General features: G+C 43.9%; 1 protein-coding gene across 13 annotated transcripts in view; it reads left to right on the forward strand.

Moving 5' to 3' along the window:
- Positions 1–20,195, forward strand: part of TSPAN4 (tetraspanin 4) — a 937,220-nt gene that overhangs the window by 532,925 nt on the left and 384,100 nt on the right. For 11 of the 13 annotated variants that reach the window (XM_061610067.1, XM_061610064.1, XM_061610063.1 and 8 more), the window contains one exon: positions 14,023–14,102. In XM_061610067.1, coding sequence (XP_061466051.1) covers positions 14,040–14,102 — 63 coding nt within the window. In that variant the 5' untranslated portion in view covers positions 14,023–14,039. Of the gene's footprint in view, positions 1–13,769; positions 14,103–20,195 lie in introns of those variants that run through there. The other 2 variants (XM_061610060.1, XM_061610072.1) reach the window with 2 other exon arrangements.

Below are 20,195 nucleotides of genomic sequence, written 5' to 3' on the forward strand. Positions count from 1 at the left end.
CAGTAATTATCAAACTATTGCCTTAATATCCCATGCAAGTAAAGTAATGTTCAAGGTTCTACAACAAAGGCTCTTACCATATATGGTGTGAGAAATGCCAGACATCCAAGCTGGATTTAGAAAGGGAAGAGGCACCAGAGATCATATCACAAACATATGTTGGATAATGGAACGGAGCAAGGAATTTCAGAAGAAAATCACCCTGTGCTTTATAGATTACAACAAAGCCTTTGACTGTGTAGATCATGAAGATCTATGGAATGCTGTAAAAGAAATGGGGGTACCACAGCATCTGATTGTCCTGATGCGCAACCTATACTCTGGACAAGAGGCTACTGTAAGGACAGAATATGGAGAAACCGATTGGTTCCCAATTGGAAAGGGTGTGAGACAGGGCTGTATTTTATCACCCTTTTGTTGAATCTGTACGCAGAACATATCATACAAAAAGCGGGATTGGACCAAGATGAAGGAGGTGTGAAAATTGGAGGGAGAAATATCAATAATTTAAGATATGCAGACGATACCATACTACTAGCAGAAATGAGTAATGATTTGAAACAAATGCTGATGAAAGTTAAAGAGGAAAGCTCAAAAGCAGGACTACAGCTGAATGTCAAGAAGACTACGTAATGACAACAGAAGATTTATGTAACTTTACAGTTGACAATGAGGACATTGAACTTGTCAAAGATTATCAATACCTTGGCACAGTCATTAACCAAAATGGAGACAACAGTCAAGAAATCAGAAGAAGGATAGGACTGGGGAAGGCAGCTATGAGAGAACTAGAAAAGGTCCTCAAATGCAAAGATGTATCACTGAACACTAAAGTCAGGATCATTCAGACCATGGTATTCCCGATCTCTATGTATGGATGTGAAAGTTGGACAGTGAAAAAAGCGGATAAAAGAAAAATCAACTTATTTGAAATGTGATGTTGGAGGAGAGCTTAAACCAGAACTGTAACTAGAAGCTAAAATGATGAAACTGAGGTTATCATACTTTGGACACATAATGAGAAGACGTGATTCACTAAAAAAGACAATAATGCTGGGGGGAAAAGAAGGGAGTAGAAAAAGAGAAAGGCAAAACAAGAGAAGGATTGATTCCATCAAGGAAGCCACAGACTTGAATTTAGAAGATCTGAACAGGGTGGTCCATGACAGATGCTCTTGGAGATTGGTGATTCATAGGGTCGCCATAAATCGTAATCGACTTGAAGGCACATAACAGCAAACCCTCAGGCATGGTGGAAAATGCCATCTTGTTGTCAGTTTTGAAATAAGAACTGCCAGTCTAGCCATCTTTTGTACATGGTGGAGGCACCACCTAGTCCTTTATGTCCAACAGCAAAATATCTAGGGCCAGCCCTAAGCAGTAGAAGGGCCAATTAGTGGATATACCTTGAATTGATTGATTGCATCAGGGACTTGGCAGGGAGGTAGGCATCTGCATGTTCCAGAGTTCTCATGTACCTTTGCATAATGAGTGAAAATTGCTCCTCTTATGAGTGCAAAAAAGTGCTCCTCTTGTGGGTGCTATAGAATGATCTTGTCATGTTTCCTATGTCTCAGCTTAGTTCAACTTCCTAGACAAAATGATTCCTAGAGTCAAGATGCTACATTAGTTATTACTACATGTTTATCCCAGCCTTCCTTCAACCAGGTCAGAGAATACATGGCTTCCCCTCTGTGTTATCCTCACAGTAACCTTGCTAGGTATGCTAGGGTGAGAAATTGTGTGACTAGCTCCAAGTGAACCAGTGAACTTTGTGGCGAAACAGGGATTTGAACCCTTGGCTTTAATCAGACTATCCACTATTTCAGATTGACTTTCTTCCATGCATGGGGAAGACAGAGGCACCCAGCTGTTCATAGGTGCAACATTTATCCAAACTCAGTTACAGGCATAAGAACATAAGAACATAAGAAGAGCCTGCTGGATCAGGCCAGTGGCCCATTTAGTCCAGCATCCTGTTCTCACAGTGGCCAACCAGGTGCCTGGGGGAAGCCCGCAAGCAGGACCCAAGTGCAAGAACACTCTCCCCTCCTGAGGCTTCCGGCAACTGGTTTTCAGAAGCATGCTGCCTCTGACTAGGGTGGCAGAGCACAGCCATCATGGCTAGTAGCCATTGATAGCCCTGTCCTCCATGAATTTGTCTAATCTTCTTTTAAAGCCGTCCAAGCTGGTGGCCATTACTGCATCTTGTGGGAGCAAATTCCATAGTTTAACTATGCGCTGAGTAAAGAAGTACTTCCTTTTGTCTGTGCTGAATCTTCCAACATTCAGCTTCTTTGAATGTCCACGAGTTCTAGTATTATGAGAGAGGGAGAAGAACTTTTCTCTATCCACTTTCTCAATGCCATGCATAATTTTATACACTTCTATCATGTCTCCTCTGACCCGCCTTTTCTCTAAACTAAAAAGCCCCAAATGCTGCAACCTTTCCTCGTAAGGGAGTCGCTCCATCCCCTTGATCATTCTGGTTGCCCTCTTCTGAACCTTTTCCAACTCTATAATATCCTTTTTGAGATGAGGCGACCAGAACTGTACACAGTATTCCAAATGCGGCCGCACCATAGATTTATACAATGGCATTATGATATCGGCTGTTTTATTTTCAATACCTTTCCTAATTATCGCTAGCATGGAATTTGCCTTTTTCACAGCTGCCGCACACTGGGTCGACATTTTCATCGTGCTGTCCACTACAACCCCGAGGTCTCTCTCCTGGTCGGTCACCGCCAGTTCAGACCCCATGAGCGTATATGTGAAATTAAGATTTTTTGCTCCAATATGCATAATTTTACACTTGTTTATATTGAATTGCATTTGCCATTTTTCTGCCCATTCACTCAGTTTGGAGAGGTCTTTTTGGAGCTCTTCGCAATCCCTTTTTGTTTTAACAACCCTGAACAATTTAGTGTCGTCAGCAAACTTGGCCACTTCACTGCTCACTCCTAATTCTAGGTCATTAATGAACAAGTTGAAAAGTACAGGTCCCAATACCGATCCTTGAGGGACTCCACTTTCTACAGCCCTCCATTGGGAGAACTGTCCGTTGATTCCTACTCTCTGCTTTCTGCTTCTTAACCAATTTCTTATCCACAAGAGGACCTCTCCTCTTATTCCATGACTGCTAAGCTTCCTCAGAAGCCTTTGGTGAGGTACCTTGTCAAACACTTTTTGAAAGTCTAAGTACACTATGTCCACTGGATCACCTCTATCTATATGCTTGTTGACACTCTCAAAGAATTCTAATAGGTTACTGAGACAGGACTTTCCCTTGCAGAAGCTATGCTGGCTCTGCTTCAGCAAGGCTTGTTCTTCTATGTGCTTAGTTAGTCTAGCTTTAATAATACTTTCTACCAGTTTTCCAGGGACAGAAGTTAAGCTAACTGGCCTGTAATTTCCGGGATCCCCTCTGGATCCCTTTTTGAAGATTGGCGTTACATTTGCCACTTTCCAGTCCTCAGGCACGGAGGAGGACCCAAGGGACAAGTTACATATTTTAGTTAGCAGATCAGCAATTTCACCTTTGAGTTCTTTGAGAACTCTCGGGTGGATGCCATCCGGGCCCGGTGATTTGTCAGTTTTTATATTGTCCATTAAGCTTAGAACTTCCTCTCTCATTACCACTATTAGTCTCAGTTCCTCAGAATCCCTTCCTGCAAATGTTAGTTCAGGTTCAGGGATCTGCCCTATATCTTCCACTGTGAAGACAGATGCAAAGAATTCATTTAGCTTCTCTGCAATCTCCTTATCGTTCTTTAGTACACCTTTGACTCCCTTATCATCCAAGGGTCCAATCGTCTCCCTAGATGGTCTCCTGCTTTGAATGTATTTATAGAATTTTTTGTTGTTGGTTTTTATGTTCTTAGCAATGTGCTCCTCAAATTCTTTTTTAGCATCCCTTATTGTCTTCTTGCATTTCTTTTGCCAGAGTTTGTGTTCTTTTTTATTTTCTTCATTTGGACAAGACTTCCATTTTTTGAAGGAAGACTTTTTGCCTCTAAGAGCTTCCTTGACTTTGCTCGTTAACCATGCTGGCATCTTCTTGGCCCTGGCGGTACCTTTTCTGATCTGCAGTATGCACTCCACTTGAGCTTCTAATATAGTTTTTTAAACAACTTCCAAGCATTTTCGAGTGATGTGACCCTCTGGACTTTGTTTTTCAGCTTTCTTTTTACCAATCCCCTCATTTTTGTGAATTTTCCTCTTTTGAAGTCAAATGTGACCGTGTTGGATTTTCTTGGCAATTGGCCAGTTACATGTATGTTAAATTTAATAGCACTGTGGTCACTGCTCCCAATCGGTTCAACAACACTTACATCTCGCACCAGGTCCTGGTCCCCACTGAGGATTAAGTCCAGGGTTGCCGTCCCTCTGGTCGGTTCCATGACCAACTGGTCTAGGGAATAGTCATTTAGAATATCTAGAAACTTTGCTTCTTTGTCATGACTGGAACACATATGCAGCCAGTCTATGTCCGGGTAGTTGAAGTCACCCATTACTACCACATTTCCTAGTTTGGATGCTTCCTCAATTTCATATCTCATCTCAAGGTCTCCCTGAGCATTTTGATCAGGGGGACGATAGATCGTTCCCAGTATTAAGTCCCTCATGGGGCATGGTATCACCACCCACAACGATTCTGTGGAGGAGTCTGCCTCTTTTGGGGTTTCGAGCTTGCTGGATTCAATGCCTTCTTTCACGTATAGAGCGACTCCGCCACCAATACGTCCTTCCCTGTCCTTCCGATATAGTTTATATCCAGGGATAACCGTATCCCACTGGTTTTCTCCATTCCACCAGGTCTCCGTTATGCTCACTATATCAATGCTCTCCTCTAAGACCAAGCACTCCAGTTCTCCCATCTTGGTTCGCAGGCTCCTAGCATTAGCGTACAGGCACTTGTAAGCAGTGTCTCTCTTCAAGTGTCTTTGGCACTTGTGGTTAGGCCTGTGGTAATTTTGCTCTTCTGAATTTATATCCTGTGCCCCTGCTCTCACAATGCCTACTTCTAGGCCTACCCCTTTTAAAATTTCATCATTTCTTTGGTTTTTATCCCAGGGGGGAGGTTTATTCCGAACCGGACCTTTCTCAGCTCCTGTCGGGTTTCCCCCCTCAGTCAGTTTAAAAGCTGCTCTGCCACCTTTTTAATTTTAAGTGCCAGCAGTCTGGTTCCATTCTGGTTCAAGTGGAGCCCGTCCCTTTTGTACAGGCCCGGCTTGTCCCAAAATGTTCCCCAGTGCCTAACAAATCCAAACCCTTCCACCCGACACCATCGTCTCATCCACGCATTGAGTCTGCGAAGCTGGGCCTGTCTGGCTGGTCCTGCGCATGGAACCGGTAGCATTTCAGAGAAAGCCACCTTGGAGGTCCTGGCTTTCAGCATCCTACCTAGCAACCTAAATTTTGCTTCCAGGACCTCACGGCTGCATTTCCCCATGTTGTTGGTGCCAACGTGCACCACGACCACTGACTCCTTCCCAGCACTGTCTACCAAACTATCTAACTGACGGGCGATATCCGCAACCTTCGCACCAGGCAGGCAAAACACCTTGCGGTCTACACGCCCATCACACACCCCACTGTCTATGTTCCTAATGATCAAATCACCCACTACAAGGATCCCTCCACCCCCTGGAGATATATCCTCGGCACGAGAGGATAGCTGCTCATCCCCCAAGGAATGGGTCCCTTCTAAGGGATCGTTTCCCTCTTCCTCAGCTGGATGCTCTCCTTCCCCGAGACCATTGTTGTCCATGATAGCAGGAGAGCTATCATCGTTGGAGTGGGACACAGCTATAACATCCCTGAAGGCCTCCTCCACACACCTCTCTGCCTCTCTCAGCTTTTCCAGGTCCACCACCTTGGCCTCAAGGAAATGAAGTCGTTCCCGGAGAGCCAGGAGCTCATTGCACCGAGAGCACACCCACGACTTCTGTCCAACAGGCAGATAGTCGTACATGCTGCAGGCGGTGCAAAACACTGGAAAGCCCCCACACCCCTGCTGGCTTCTTACCTGCATAGTTTTGTTTAAGGTTTATTACGTCAGTGGGTTGGAGACTGTGGTTTAGTTGAGGTCAGGGAACAGACGGGCAGAGTGGGGGGCCCTGCTGCCGAACTCGCCCTGCTGCCGAACTCGCCCTGCTGCCGAACTCGCCCTGCTGCCGAACTCGCCCTGCTGCCGAACTCGCCCTGCTGCCGAACTCGCCCTGCTGCCGAACTCGCCTTGATGCTTCGTCAGCTGGGGCTCCCTCTAGCTCGTGGAGCAGGCTCCCTCGCTAGGGTGCGCTGACTTTATATGTGTGGCTGGTTCCTCCCAGCTACTGCTGCCAGCCAATGATGTGTTACTTGAGGCTGATGGCTATCAGCTGGGGCTTAACTCTTTAGTATTCTCTCAGGCTTCCTTCCTGAGCGAGGGGCGGGGCTGTTTAAGCTTTTGGCTGCTTTTAATCTCAGCAAGGGGTTGCGCCTTCCAGGCAAGTCTTTTGTGTTTGTTGTTTTCCCACCTAGAACAGCCTGACCTTTCTTTAACCTAGGGAAACAGAGCTTGTGGTTGTGTTTCAGGAAGGCTGAAGCTGCCCTTTTTAGCAAGGATTGAGCTGACTCTCTCCCTGTATATATCAGTGGAGTTTCCTTTTCCCCCTTCTCTCCGACTGGAATTTAGCCTTGTTTACAGTGTCCCCTGAAGCTTTCCTGCTAGGGTGGTGTTGAAAACTAGCTTTCTATACGCTTCCTTCTCCTAGGATCTGTCTCCTAAGATATAGGTTCTTTCAGGATTTGGCTCCTAGCTCAGGGTGACCTTGGGCTGCCCTTATTAGTTATTGCTCTGAGCTGTTTTACTTCAATTAAATAATGGAATAAATGGGAGCTACTTACCCTCTTTTTGCTCTGCTGCTTAACTCGCCTTGACGCTTTGTCAGCTCTTGATGCTTTGTCAGGCAATGGAGATCTTTTCATTTACATTATTTAATTTACAGTTCAACGCCTGCAAGTGTTATGTTATGATCAGTGGCAGTTCAGCTTCTGCCCATGCACACTTAGAGCAGTTGCCACCAACAGCTACTGTTAAATCCTAGTTTTCTATATCCTGGCTTTATCCACCAGCTTACATTTGGATACTCTTGGCTGGGCAAGCATAACTTGAGCTTTGATTGGCCATTCTACATTTCAGGGTCAAGACTTGTGGCTTTGCCTGTGTCATAGTCTGCTCCTGCTTAGGCTCAACATGCTTTTTCTATCCTTTACATCTGTGGCCTCCCTGTTCTTGGAATGGAAATGGACTGCCTTCAAGTAGATTCCAACTTATGGCGACCCTATGAATAGGGATTTCATGGTAAGCGGTATTTAGAGGGGGTTTACCATTGCCTCCCTCTGAGGCTAGTCCTCCCCAGCTGGCTAGGGCCTGCTCAGCTTGCCACAGCTGCACAAGCCAGCCCCTTCCTTGTCCGCAACTGCCAGCTGGGGGACAACTGGACTCCTTTGGACTATGCAGGTTGCCCATGGTTGCACAGGTGGCGGAGCACATAACCCCTGAGCCACTCACTGTGGGGGTGATGTTTAGCTGGCCCTTGACACCCAGGAGATACGAGGGGGGATTTGAACTCACAGACTCTGGACTCCCAGCCAGGCTCTCCTTCCCACTGTGCTTGTTTCTATGTTTCCATACCAGCATCGATTCCTTTTTGGTTTTGCCTTGGTTTTTCAGTTTGGTTGTTGTAAATTTTTTATTTTTCTATATCATCTTTTTTCATAGCATCAATAAAGAGGAGGGAAAAGAGATTTGCCAGTTCATACTGGTTATTTCAAGAATGTGGTTTCCTGGTTTCTACCTTTTAGTCAGAACTCTTCATTGGCTGCTCCTACCACCGTGGCGTGGTTCATGCAACATGGTCAGCCAAAATATGTCTTTTTGTTACAAGTCATGGTTATTGAGAAGAGAGCTTAACTACAAGCTTGGGTCTGGACAACATGGCAAGCTCTGGGAGCCCATTTGTTGGTATGATTCTGGTTAGCTATGGTTTATCATGTCATGCAAACCAAGCCTACGTGGCCTATGTGGTTTAATCATTTGTCCAGAATCCTATGATTATGTTATGTACATTCTCTGCAGATTTACCCTTCTTGCAAAGAAAATTCATTCTCTTACCTTAGTTATTGAAAGGAAAGTGTTGTGAATGCACACTGTAAATTAAAGTGATATTTACTGTGGAAAAGTGCATAATATGAGAAGTGTGTGGAATTTCTGTTGAAATATAAACCCTCTTTTATAAAACTGTAAGTGTATAGGAGGTGTGGAACCATGTGTGCTTGTCCTGTCCCCCTCTGCCTCTCAACACAGCAAAGTCTGAACAAGGCTTGTAAATGTGTTTGCTTAAAAGTTTACAAGCTTCCCTGTGTTTGGGAATCCCAGTCTCACAGGGATGAAGGGTGTGGATCTGGTGTGCACAGCCTCATGCCTCCTTCAGACTTAGAATTTTATAAAGCCTGAATAATGATAAAGTAAGATGCCTTGAGTGGATGGTCCAGTTCTGCTTTTGGGGCATTTTGACTCTATGAATCTTTTGACTCTCCATTTTTTATAAGCCACAGTTTAGCATTGTGTCCAAACCCTAAACTGTGGTCCATCTTAACTATGGTGTGTTGAAACAAGATATTGACTTGTTTAAAACAAACTGTAGTTAAGATTAAAGACAATTTATTTGGTTCAGATGAAATGACAACCTGTGGGTAGTCAAAAATGGAAGTGAAAGCTTTCAATCTCCTCATGGCTGTGCCAGAGAGGAGAGGGAGTGCATGTCCAAGACTTGCCACAGTTCTTTCCTGCCACAATAAACTCTGGTTTATCATGACATTTGAGCCTTGAAAGTATAATAGCAAAAAATGATGAAGGATAACATGAGCTTGTCAGGAGGCCTTCCTTTTTGCAGCAATATTTTTGAATGAGAATGGTCATCAAACAATAGAAACTTTGTGATAATTTAACTTTCATAGGATCTAGCCAAATACAGCCTGAGGGCAATTGTTTGACACCTGGGGAAACTGAAATGTCTAATTATTAACTGTCTCACAGCACAATCCTATATGTGTCTGCTCAAAAACCCATCAGGCATAAGATTATGGCCACATTGCTATGTGTGGTATTTCTTTGCATGCCAGACACAAAAGAAGCAGTGGTGACCCAAGATCCAGAGGCAACCATACATGGGTGAAAAAATGGCCACAGCTTTCTTGATTACAAGATATTGCGGTTTAGCTTGGTGTTGGGCATGGATCCATCCATCAGGTAGCCTAATAGTATGCCCAGTCCATCTGCTGGGTTACCAGTAGGAGTTGTCAGGGGGAGGTTCCCACCTTGGTGCAGACTAGATTGGTGGGTCCGATGGCAACCTGGATGTGTGACATCTGAAGCCTTGCCATGCAACCCCAGGACCTCTTATGGGGATTGTGATGTTCCTATATTAATGTATATATGGTAAGTGTTGGTTGTTTAGAAGATATATGGTAAGTAGTGAAAGAGGAGGGGGAGTGAATGGGCAGTAGAATGCTAGATGATTGGCTGAGTGTTTAAAATGGCTGAAAAGGAAGAGTGAGAGTGGAATCGGGGGGGAGAAGAGAACTGAGTGGGTTGCTTGGTGGGGTTTAGAGAGTTGTTTGATAGGAGAGAGTGGAGAAGGAGGGAGGTGGAGTTCGGATTAGTATTGAGTAAAACCATATGCTTATGTGCTTTAAGAAGAAATCTTGTTAATCTTGTTAGCTTTGTTATCTGTAATAAATACTTAATTTGGTTTACCAAAGGCCTGATCCTTGGCTGGGGTTTCACAGACCAGAAGGGAGGGTAAGGTAATGACCAAGGCTGAAGGGGAACTGTAACAAATGGTGGCAGCGGTGAAGAGAATAACAATACCAGTATTCAGAGTCTCTGGGAATACTAGTATTGGGACGTTACTGGTGGTTGCCTATCAGGGGGATCTGTTGAGATCTGTGCTAGAGCGGGGAGAGAAACCATAAGAGAGAGCGGTCCGGACTGGTGGAGTCCCTGGTGGTGCCTAGTGACAGGCAGTAGCCACGCGCAGGTAGGAACCTGACAGGGAGAGCCAGGGAAGGACGCACCACAGGGATCCCTTCATAATGTATGGATCCTGCCCAGTGCCCTTCCCCACCAAGTTATGACAGGTGAGGAAGATGCAAACCCCATAAACCTAGTCCAGTTTGGTCATGGGTAAGATCCCTTCCTGGCCCTATCAAACAGCAACCATGGTGGGTGGGCTAGGTGGCAGTGGCAGGGAACTGCGGCTGCAGGCAGGCCCCCTCTTAAGGCCCAGAAAAATGCAGTCTTCTGTCTGATCTGTGCCCCCACTCGGGAGCCTGCCAAGGCTGCTGATTGGCTACTGTGGCCAGCAGAGGTCCATGCCACACCAGCACTGCCATTCAGCCAGGCTCCCTGCTTTCTGCCATACTGAGAGCACAATGCTGTCTACCAAGAAGGAGCAGCAAACTTGTGTGAGGGTCATTGCTCAGTAGTAGAGCATCTGTTTTGCATGCAGAAGGTCCCAGGTTCAGTCCCCAGCATCTCCAGGTAGGGCTGAGAAAGACTCCTTGTCTGATCCCCTGGAGAGCCGCTGCCAGTCAGTGTAGACAATAGTGAGCTAGATGGACCAATAGTCTGGCTCAGTATAAGGCAGCCTCCTTTGTTCCTATATCTATGGTATACAACTAAAGATAGCGTAAGTATTGGAATCACTATCTATACTTGTGTTCAATAAGACCATATGGGTTAGGGAAGGAGAGAAGAGATGATAGCCTATCATTTTAATAAATTCTTTGTAGTTCAAACAAGTGGATGGTTTGCAAGGATGACTTCTTCATTCTGCCTCATGATATGATTTACATCAGTGATTCCTTATCCAGAGGGGCATCAGTGCACCATGCATTATGCCAGCCTCAATGAGGCTGTTGCACTTGGAATCCTCCATATCTGAAGTCTCTGTGGACTGAGCTGCAAAGTCACAGCTTCCCAGCTGAAGGCAGTGGGCTTGCATAAACTTGGTGAAAAACAGCGGTAATGGTGCATATACACAGAGCAGAGCTTGGAAAAGTTACTTTTTTGAACTACAACTCCCATCAGCCCCAGCCATCATGGCCACTGGATTGGGCTGATGGGAGTTGTAGTTCAAAAAAGTAACTTTTCCAAGCTCTGATTCACAGAGTGTTAGCAAAATGTCCTGAACTGAAGAGTTTTCCTTTAAAGTAGCCAAAGAATGGGAGTAGGGAGGGGAGGGAATTCAGCACCATTCTGCCCACATTGTTACATGTGGAAACTAGAACTTAGAAAGCTGTTTATATTGTTGCTGATTCTAGACATTCAAAAAGAAAAATTGAACAAAGGCCAAGAGAAAATTCTCTCTCTCTCCCTCCACCCCTTTCTGTGTGTGCGTGTGTATGTTTACTTTCCACGCTTTCACTTCACCTGTACTACTTTCTCTCGCTTTTCTCTTCAACTCTGAGCAGTTCTTAATGTATGTGCTTCAGTTTCTGAATGGGGAGCCCAGTGCGTTCAGAGCTTTATTGAAGCATCAACAATAGCATTGTTTGTTATAATATCAGGAGAATTAGCTAAGTGTGACATCGTGGCAGCAGAACATGATCTGAGTTTGTTTCACAGTGCCGTGGCCATAAGATAATCTTTCTTCCCATGTCAGCCTAACATGTGTACTGCTTGCTGAATTAGGTGGCAGATGAGATACACCCCCACCCCTGCCCATGGCCTGTTTGATGGTGTGGATGGAGACTTCTTCACCTTTAAGTGGAGAAGAGGCTACCCAATGCAGTCAGGGCTAGCAGCATTCCTTCTTTGGTATACAATAGGGGAGCCCATCCATACAACTGTTCATTTGATCCTCACAGTGCACTCGCCCAGAGTAATATCACCTATTGTAGTCTCATCCAGTAGGGATAATTGTTGGATTGTGAAGGTGGCATACATGGTCCCAGGCTATGGTCTGAAGGCACATGAGGCCACCACCTTGCAGAAGCTAAGTGGGTTTGGTCGGTCAGTGCATGGATGGGAGACTGTGTGTCACCTTGGGTTCTATGGTGAAAGAAAGGCAGGGTGTAAAATAAAAAAATATAGTCTCCATGTTTTGTTTTATGGATACATTTATATTCTGTTTTTCCTTCAAGGAGCTTGAGGCAGCATACATCCTCCCCCCCATTTTATCCTCAAAACAGCCATGTGAAGTATGTTAGGCTGAGAGATGGTGAATGGACCAAAGTCACTGGGTGAGCTTTGTGGCTGAGTAGGGATCTGAACCCAGGTGAGGAGGGGAACATACCTGCCCTTTTCAGAAACAATTTTCTGCACCCTTGATTGTGTGCTGTGGCACTAAATTGGGAGTTCTGGGAACCTGCTGTGAGGGGGATCTGAGAGAGAAACTCAGCTGTCAGGACAATGGAGTGAATGACATGTTGGATTAGAGCAATGAAAAAGTGAAAGACAGATGTCCCCACAGTAAGGAATCACTTCAGCAGCAGTCCATGTCAGCTAAGATTGGGGGAGGGGGAGCAGCATCTCCAAGGAAGCTTAGTAGCTCTTCCTCCGTACAACAAACATCTTGTGCGAGTCTTAATGTGCTCCCTGCTTTTCAGGGCAATTACACTTAGAACATCTGTAAATTCTGTGGCTCCTTCCTAAGGGACCATAAATCCAAGGAACCAGTGGCAGCTGAGATGATTAAAATCCCATCCCATGCACCACTATTCACAGGACAGAGTGAGAATGCAATTACCTTGGGGAACAACTCCAGTTAAATCTTAGATACATACAATAGTTTCTTTAACTGTACACCGATTGGTTAAAAGCAGCTCATGTTGGATTTGCTGTGAAGAAACAGAAGGGAGTTTTTTTAAAAAAAGAAGGTGATGGGAGTAGAGAGTAGCGTAGTGTGAGAGTAAATTTGATTGGCTGGGGGAGGGGGACATGAGCTGGAGAGAGTGCTGAGCAGGCATTCATGAGATACAGTAAGAAAAGCGGCTTTCCTCCTGCCTCTCGCTTCAGATGCAGAAATGGACCAGAGAGCTGTGACTGTGTTCGTAGCACAGAGAGAGCATGACTGGATTGGAATCTCAAAGGAGTGACAGCGCTGTGAATGAAGCACGGGTTGTTCTTTCTTCCTGCCGTAGGCTTCCTCTGTGCGAAGGGAAACGGGGAAATCGTTTACAGGGAACTGAGCATCTCTAGGCAGAGCAATGTGTCCAAGAGGAATGGGACACTGTCTTTTGGATAATCTCTGTTCTTAGCCTCAGTTCTGTGCAGCATCCCTGGTTTTTTTGAGAGGCAATGTGGAGTCAAGACTTTATATGGCACTTGGGATAAAAAAAAAGAAGACCATATTTCTTTTTTAAAAAAGAACCAAAACAAATTATTTGGGTACAGTATCTCTCTCTCTCTCTCTTGTTTTGATTTTTTGATAGTATGGGGGAGGGGGCGATTGTGACACCAAAGGGAACGTTATCTGTGCAGGAGAGACTTCTCAACAAGTAAGCACCTTGTTTCCCAACTCCTGGCTGAGCAGGCTCTGGCTGCATTTACAGCACACTTTTTTTCCTTCATAGGATGGCAGGCAAAAGAACAACTGGCAGAAAACAATAGCGGGTGGGGAACCAAATAAGGAAACTGTCCACAACCCCCCCCCCCGATAAAGTAAACTTACAAATATCATTGTCAGTAATAATTGTGGAACATTGTTGACGTCACCATGCGCAGATCTAGCACAGATGAATCGACCTATCACAGGAGCCCTTCTTTGGACAGCAAGGATTACAGTTTTCCAAATGGCCCCTTCCGCCGCTACAGCAGCATGTATGGCGGCCAGTTTGGGGCCGCAAGCAACTCTTTTTTTGGATTCCACACCAATCCAGGCCCTAAGGCCACCAAGGCTAAGTATACGTCCCCCAAGGGGAACAAGTATGTGGTCTTTTACTTGGATCTCTCCTTTATTTTTCTTCTAGAACTGAAGAGGTGCAGCATGGCTCACAACTGCCTGCAGTGCATTAAGTACCTCATGTTTGTGTTCAACCTTCTCTTCTGGGTGAGTATGTGCACATGTGTGAGATTTTTCCTTTGTTGCCTCAAAAAGTCTTATTGATTGTTTTCCTCTAAACTTCAGGGCAGTGATTAATGGTAAAAATGAAAAACTGGGAGCTGTTCTACACATCATGCAGAATGAAATGGTAGGCTGAGGTGGCAGGATACTGGACTGTACCACTTCAGTTTGCAGTTGGTAGTTCCATGTATCTGAATGTTCTGCCATGTTAAAACAAAAACAACAAAGCAGCTTCCTTTATGTAGTATACTAATACACCAGGGAGAGAAAAAAATAGCATAATCCTGTCTGATGTTTTAGTTTATTGCATGCCAGGAGCTTTTTCTGTAGGGGATATTTAAAAATAAGGAACCCCTCACCTTGAACCTGAAGTGGTACAGCCCAGAGGTCTGCCACCTCAGTCTGCCACTTTATTCTGCACACAATGTATAGAATGGCTCTTTATCTCTCTAGCTTAAGTTGTTTGATGAGTAGTTATGGGACCAAAGAAATATAGATATTTCTCTTGTTCTGTTTTTCTGTGTTCTTCGTTAATCTGGTTCAAATGCATGCATGTTTAAATACTGTTATACAGACTGAGAATTCATTGTTTCCTTGTTCCATCTGAACATGTATGTGCTCAAACTCAAACCTGAGTTTAGCTAGATTTGCAGAGGGACTCCCTATTTTAAAGGTGGTTCTTTTTATGAAATACTGAGCTCATGGATATTGTTGTTCTGTGACATGGAATTGTCTGAATCAATGCATACATCATAGGCATTCATGTGATGAGGTGCCCACCTATGCCTGACAGTGTCATCAATAAATAAGTGATACTGCAGCTGGTATAAAGTAGGTTAGCAGACTAGCTCTTGGCTTTCTGCAGTGAGCAGGGACTTTGCATCACAGAAACAGGTTTACTGGGGACAGTGTGTATTGTATATACCAATAGTAACTTCCTGTCTTGTAATAAGCTGTCACAATACTTGTATTCCCAGAAGAATATCTGAAAATCCAAAATTGAAAGGAATTTTGCTTTTGTTTAAGGTAGTCCCATGCAAGATTTTTTGAGGGAAGGTTGTGCTGTGGAAAATCAGGAATGACCATGAGGAACTTTTCCTTTGGAAGATTATTACAAGTTTTGCATAAGCAACTGGAATTGCTTTGCATTGTGTGAACACAGTCTGGCTGAAGGGAGCATGATTCAATTTGTTAACTCATTTATGTCGTGTATTTGCTTGTGTACAGATGGGCCAGCATGTGGAGAGTGGAATTTGTTGTTGCAGGTGCAATTGTATAACATTCCTACTATGGTATGTTCTTTTATGCCAGGGAAGTACTAAGCAAGGTAAATTCCCGTAACACTAGCTCTCATCACAATTAATTAGAATGTGGTTAAGGAAAATAAAGTGTTGGGGTCAGCAACTAGCAGTGCTTGGCCCATAGCTGCAGGGAATTCGGAGTGGCCAAGGCAAGTTCCTTGATCTCCCTCTCCTCTTGCCGTAGACAGACATCAGAATCAGACAGGAATTATACTGAAGGAAATGGGGAGAAAGCAACAGCTGTAGCCTTGTTGGTGGGGAGGAGAGGAGGTGGGTTTGATAGCTCATTAACAAAGGTCTGGGTTGGCTTCATCCACTGCTCTGCCTTTCTCAAAATGCTTCCCCCTTCTTCCTTGCTTTCCCTATGTTCCTGACCAAAAACGTGCTTATTCAGCATTGGATTGGTTACGGAGGGGAGTTCTGAAACACAAGGAGGAGAACTCCATTTAAGTTCGGATAAGCTGATTAAAAATATCAATAAGTCTAGTCTGTGTTCTAGTTTCTGATTCTCTCACACTGCTGGGACCCCAAATATCCCCTGGTGTTTATCCGAAAGCTTCCTGAAAAGACAGGGACTGTGGATCTCTTGTCCTTTCAAGCCATCCACTTCTCTAAGGCTTTTGTCCATTTCTGATGGAGTTCACAGCTCATTCAGACTGCTGAAATGTTATATGCAAAAGAAAAACAAGACGACTGGCATGAATAACCATCCTTAGAAATTGTGCACAAAAGAGCCTTAAAGGACATTCTCTGTATGTTCTCTCCATTCATCCTGCACTGTATGTAGCACATGCTTATCTTTTAAAAAAGGAATTACTGCTTGCAACATGTGTGTACTTACAATGACATGACTGCAGAATATTTCCTTGAAATATTTTACAATGGCATTGCTATTATATTATGGTCTGAAAGAGCGCCCCCCATTTTTTGCATCCTTATTTTCTTAAGGTCTTGGTTGATAGAATGCAGGAGTTTTGAGCTGTATGTGCCACAAGAATAGAACTGGAGAGCATACAAGAAATTACTGATGATGTTAATGTACAATTGTAGTAGAGTAGTATACCTGAAAGGAGTGGAAATTTTCATGTTTCTATTTTTGCTTACGTGTAAACATATCTGGGGTTTATTTTTTTAACATCAAAAAGTGGGAACTGTCAATGTTTAAGAATCTATGAATATCCTATGCTCTTAAACACACTCCTACTCAATCATATATATTAATGCATTCTTCAAGTTTTACCAAATCCATCTCATAGAGCCACCAGAAAATCACTTGTACCCAAACAAGCAGCTTGCCTTTGCTCAAACAGAAATAAAATCGTCACTCTATCAGGGCTGCTTCCTTAACCATCCCCATACCCTGGTCACTGTACTTAATACTTCTACTTTTGGTTACCTCTGATCACTTAAGGAAGAGTGCCCTTTTCATGTTTCAGACGAGGAGTGATTATTCCTCACTAGCCAACTCATAGGTGCTAATCAAGAGAATGGCCATTGTTGTAAAACAGGTATATTTATAAAGTACGCATATCAAAGACACAAATCTCTTTGCTTTTTAAAAACAAAGATATAATTGCTTGACATGTATTGGTATTGCTTTGTTGTTAATAAAATATATTACAGCAATTACAATAAATGCTCTTTCTGAATACTGCAATGGTGTATGTTGTACCATACTTCATGCCAGGAGTAGCCATCATGGTAATCTCTGGATATTGTGGACTACAACTCCCATCAGCCTTGACTACTGGCCATATTGGCCAGGGCTGATGGGAGTTGCAGTCCACAACATCCAGAGATCACCGTTGGCTATCTTTATTGTAGGCAGAGTTGCTCCCAGTTGCAGTAGAGATGTACCAGTGGTTTGACTGGGTAACGCTGAATATATCTAAGAGAGGTCCTTTACACTTTGCTGAGAATTCCCCCCCCCGATATCTAAATAATAGCTTTGAGCCATGCTATGACAACCCTTAAAAAAACCCTCTACTATGAGAAAGCATGTAAGGAATAAGCTTCTGACTCTCTTTTCCAGAACTGGACATGGCAATTCAGAGAATGGGAACCAATTGCCATCCAGATATTGTTGGACTACATGTCCCATCATCCCTCACTGCTAGCTATGTGGTGTAGAACTTAGAATGCTGGGTTGAGACCTGGGAGACCTGGTTAAATCCCTGCTTGGCCATGAAGCTCACTGGGCCAGTCACTGTCTCTCAACCTAATCTACTTCACAGGGTTGTTGTGAGGATAACATGTTTGTATGCCACGTTGAGCTTCTTGGAGGAAAAGCAGGATATGAATGGAATAATAAATAAAGTAAGTAAATGTTGGCTGGGGCTGACAGGAACTGTCCACCAACATTTGGATAGCCATAGGCTCCCCATCCCATATTAATTGATCATTATTGTGTGAATCTATAAGGATCAGACAAATGTGATGTGGCCACAGGCATTGAAGTGTGTCTGTCTGTCTGTCCTTAAACTTCTGAAATTGTGAGAATAGAGTACAATAGTGGAGTCCAAAGAAAAGTGAGAGACAATGGGGTGGGAGCTGTGTTCTCATTGCAGCAAGTATGTGCAACTGGATGTGGTTGGATGTGACCCATGACACCTTTGGTTGCAGTTTGTGGCCTCACCTTCTTGGTGTGTCTCTTACATGGCAATTAGGCTAAGGAAAAACCTCCCATTTATAGAAATGATCCTTTTTAAGGACTACGTGCCGCATGGAGGACAATTTTTAGTGGGGAAAGAGATAAGGAGAGAAATAAAGAAAAGGGGGTGGCAGAAAGAAAACACTCACTGCCAACCACCCACTACCAGCTCCAGCTCCAGCCCACGCATGGTATGGCCTCCTGAGAGATTTTTTTTCCAGGCCCTTGAATAATAAAGGTTCTCCATCCCTGAGTTACACTTAGCAGTCTGGAAGATCTTCGTTGAACCAAGAGAAGGAAGGAGGGAGGAAAGCAAGAAAGCAAGAAAGTCTAGCCAATGTCAATGGCACCTGAAAATTATATTTTCAGAAGATAGTCAGAACCAGGCATACAAATTGTGTTCCTGGGAAATGGGCAGCCAGCCAAAATAGGAACTTGTGGCTGCAGAGAGCAATGGTGATGGCAGAAAACTTTTTGAATGGGCCAAAAGGGATCATAGAGAAACAGAGGATGATTGAAAGTGGAGATCTGGTAGATTTTCTCTTGAACTTGTACAGCACCACCTGCTGTCCATTTAAGGACTTTGGTGGATAAGTGGGAAGCCTGTTTTTAACCCATCTGCCTTCAGAACAGGTCACCTTAGTCCCATGTAAATCTGTCCTCTCCCCCCACTTAAAATCTGTTTACAGAGGAAAATAGTTTTTCATACAATAACATGTTGCCCACTAATCCATTAATCACACAAACTTTAAGTAATTTTAAGTAATTTGAAATGTGTAAGTTATGCATGGCTAGGCTATAATGCTGGTGTTTCTCTAGTTCCAAGAAAGAACAATGTAGCAGCTTTAATCACATAATTCAACAAACATGAATGACTAGTTGTAGACACTGAAGTACAGCACCATTAAGTAGTGCATTGCTGAATCTGGAGGAAGATAATGCATATTTCCGGAACATAATCAAAAGCTTTTCAGCTAATACCAGCTACAGCGTATCTAGACAAATAGATATATTTCTGTCTATCTAGTTTCCCAACATTTTGTCATGCAATAGTGACAAAAAGGCCAATGATGGGGTGGAGCTATAGAGATGGAGAAGGCTTGATTTCTTAATGGCTTCATGGCTCCCTATGGTTAGGGAGCAGGTTTAGCATCCACCCCAGTAATACCATGAAGGCATTCCTATACCTTCTCCCACATGTATGTCTGTGAGGAAAATAAAGCAGTACACCTGAGAACCCTGTTGTAGAGAGGTCAACCCCTGCCATAAACACCTAATACTGCCCAGCCCCACTTCACAGGGATCCCACAATAAGGGGAAGTGTGATGCAATATGCATAAGAATGAAGAGTGCAAAGACATGCAGTGTACTTCCCTTGTAGATTACAAGAGTCCCTGTGGAAGTCCATTGCATCTGTTTGAACTCTGCAAAGGTAGGTAAGGGAGCACCCCATTTTGTGATTCTGGTTGTCTTAGTTGTTTTTAACACTGTATGTTACAGTTGTTGTAACCTGCCCTGGTACCTCTGGTTGAAGGACCAGCAATAAATGCTGCTGCTGCTGCTTGCTAACAACATCAACAAGTGTATAATTGTGATGGGCAGATAGTCTTTACATTATTACATGTGGAGGGATTGCCAATACGGGACAAGTTGTCACTACAGGCCAATCTTCTGTACATATCTACCCATCACAACGAGACAAGATACTAGTATTATGAGAGAGGGAGAGAAACTTTTCTCTGTCCATTTTCTCAATGCCATGCATAATTTTATACACTTCTGTCTCCTCTGACCCGCCTTTTCTCTAAACTAAAAAGCCCCAAATGCTGCAACCTTTCCTCGTAAGGGAGCCGCTCCATCCCCTTGATCATTCTGGTTGCCCTCTTCTGAACCTTTTCCAACTCTATAAATATCCTTTTTGAGATGAGGCGACCAGAACTGTACACAGTATTCCATAGATTTATACAACGGCATTATGATATCGGCTGTTTTATTTTCAATACCTTTCCTAATTATCCCTAACATGGAATTTGCCTTTTTCACAGCTGCCGCACACTGGGTCGACATTTTCATCATGCTGTCCACTACAACCCCAAGGCCTCTCTCCTGATCGGTCACTGCCAGTTC

Source organism: Rhineura floridana, chromosome 2 (assembly GCF_030035675.1).
Source record: "Rhineura floridana isolate rRhiFlo1 chromosome 2, rRhiFlo1.hap2, whole genome shotgun sequence".
Taxonomy (NCBI): domain Eukaryota; kingdom Metazoa; phylum Chordata; class Lepidosauria; order Squamata; family Rhineuridae; genus Rhineura; species Rhineura floridana.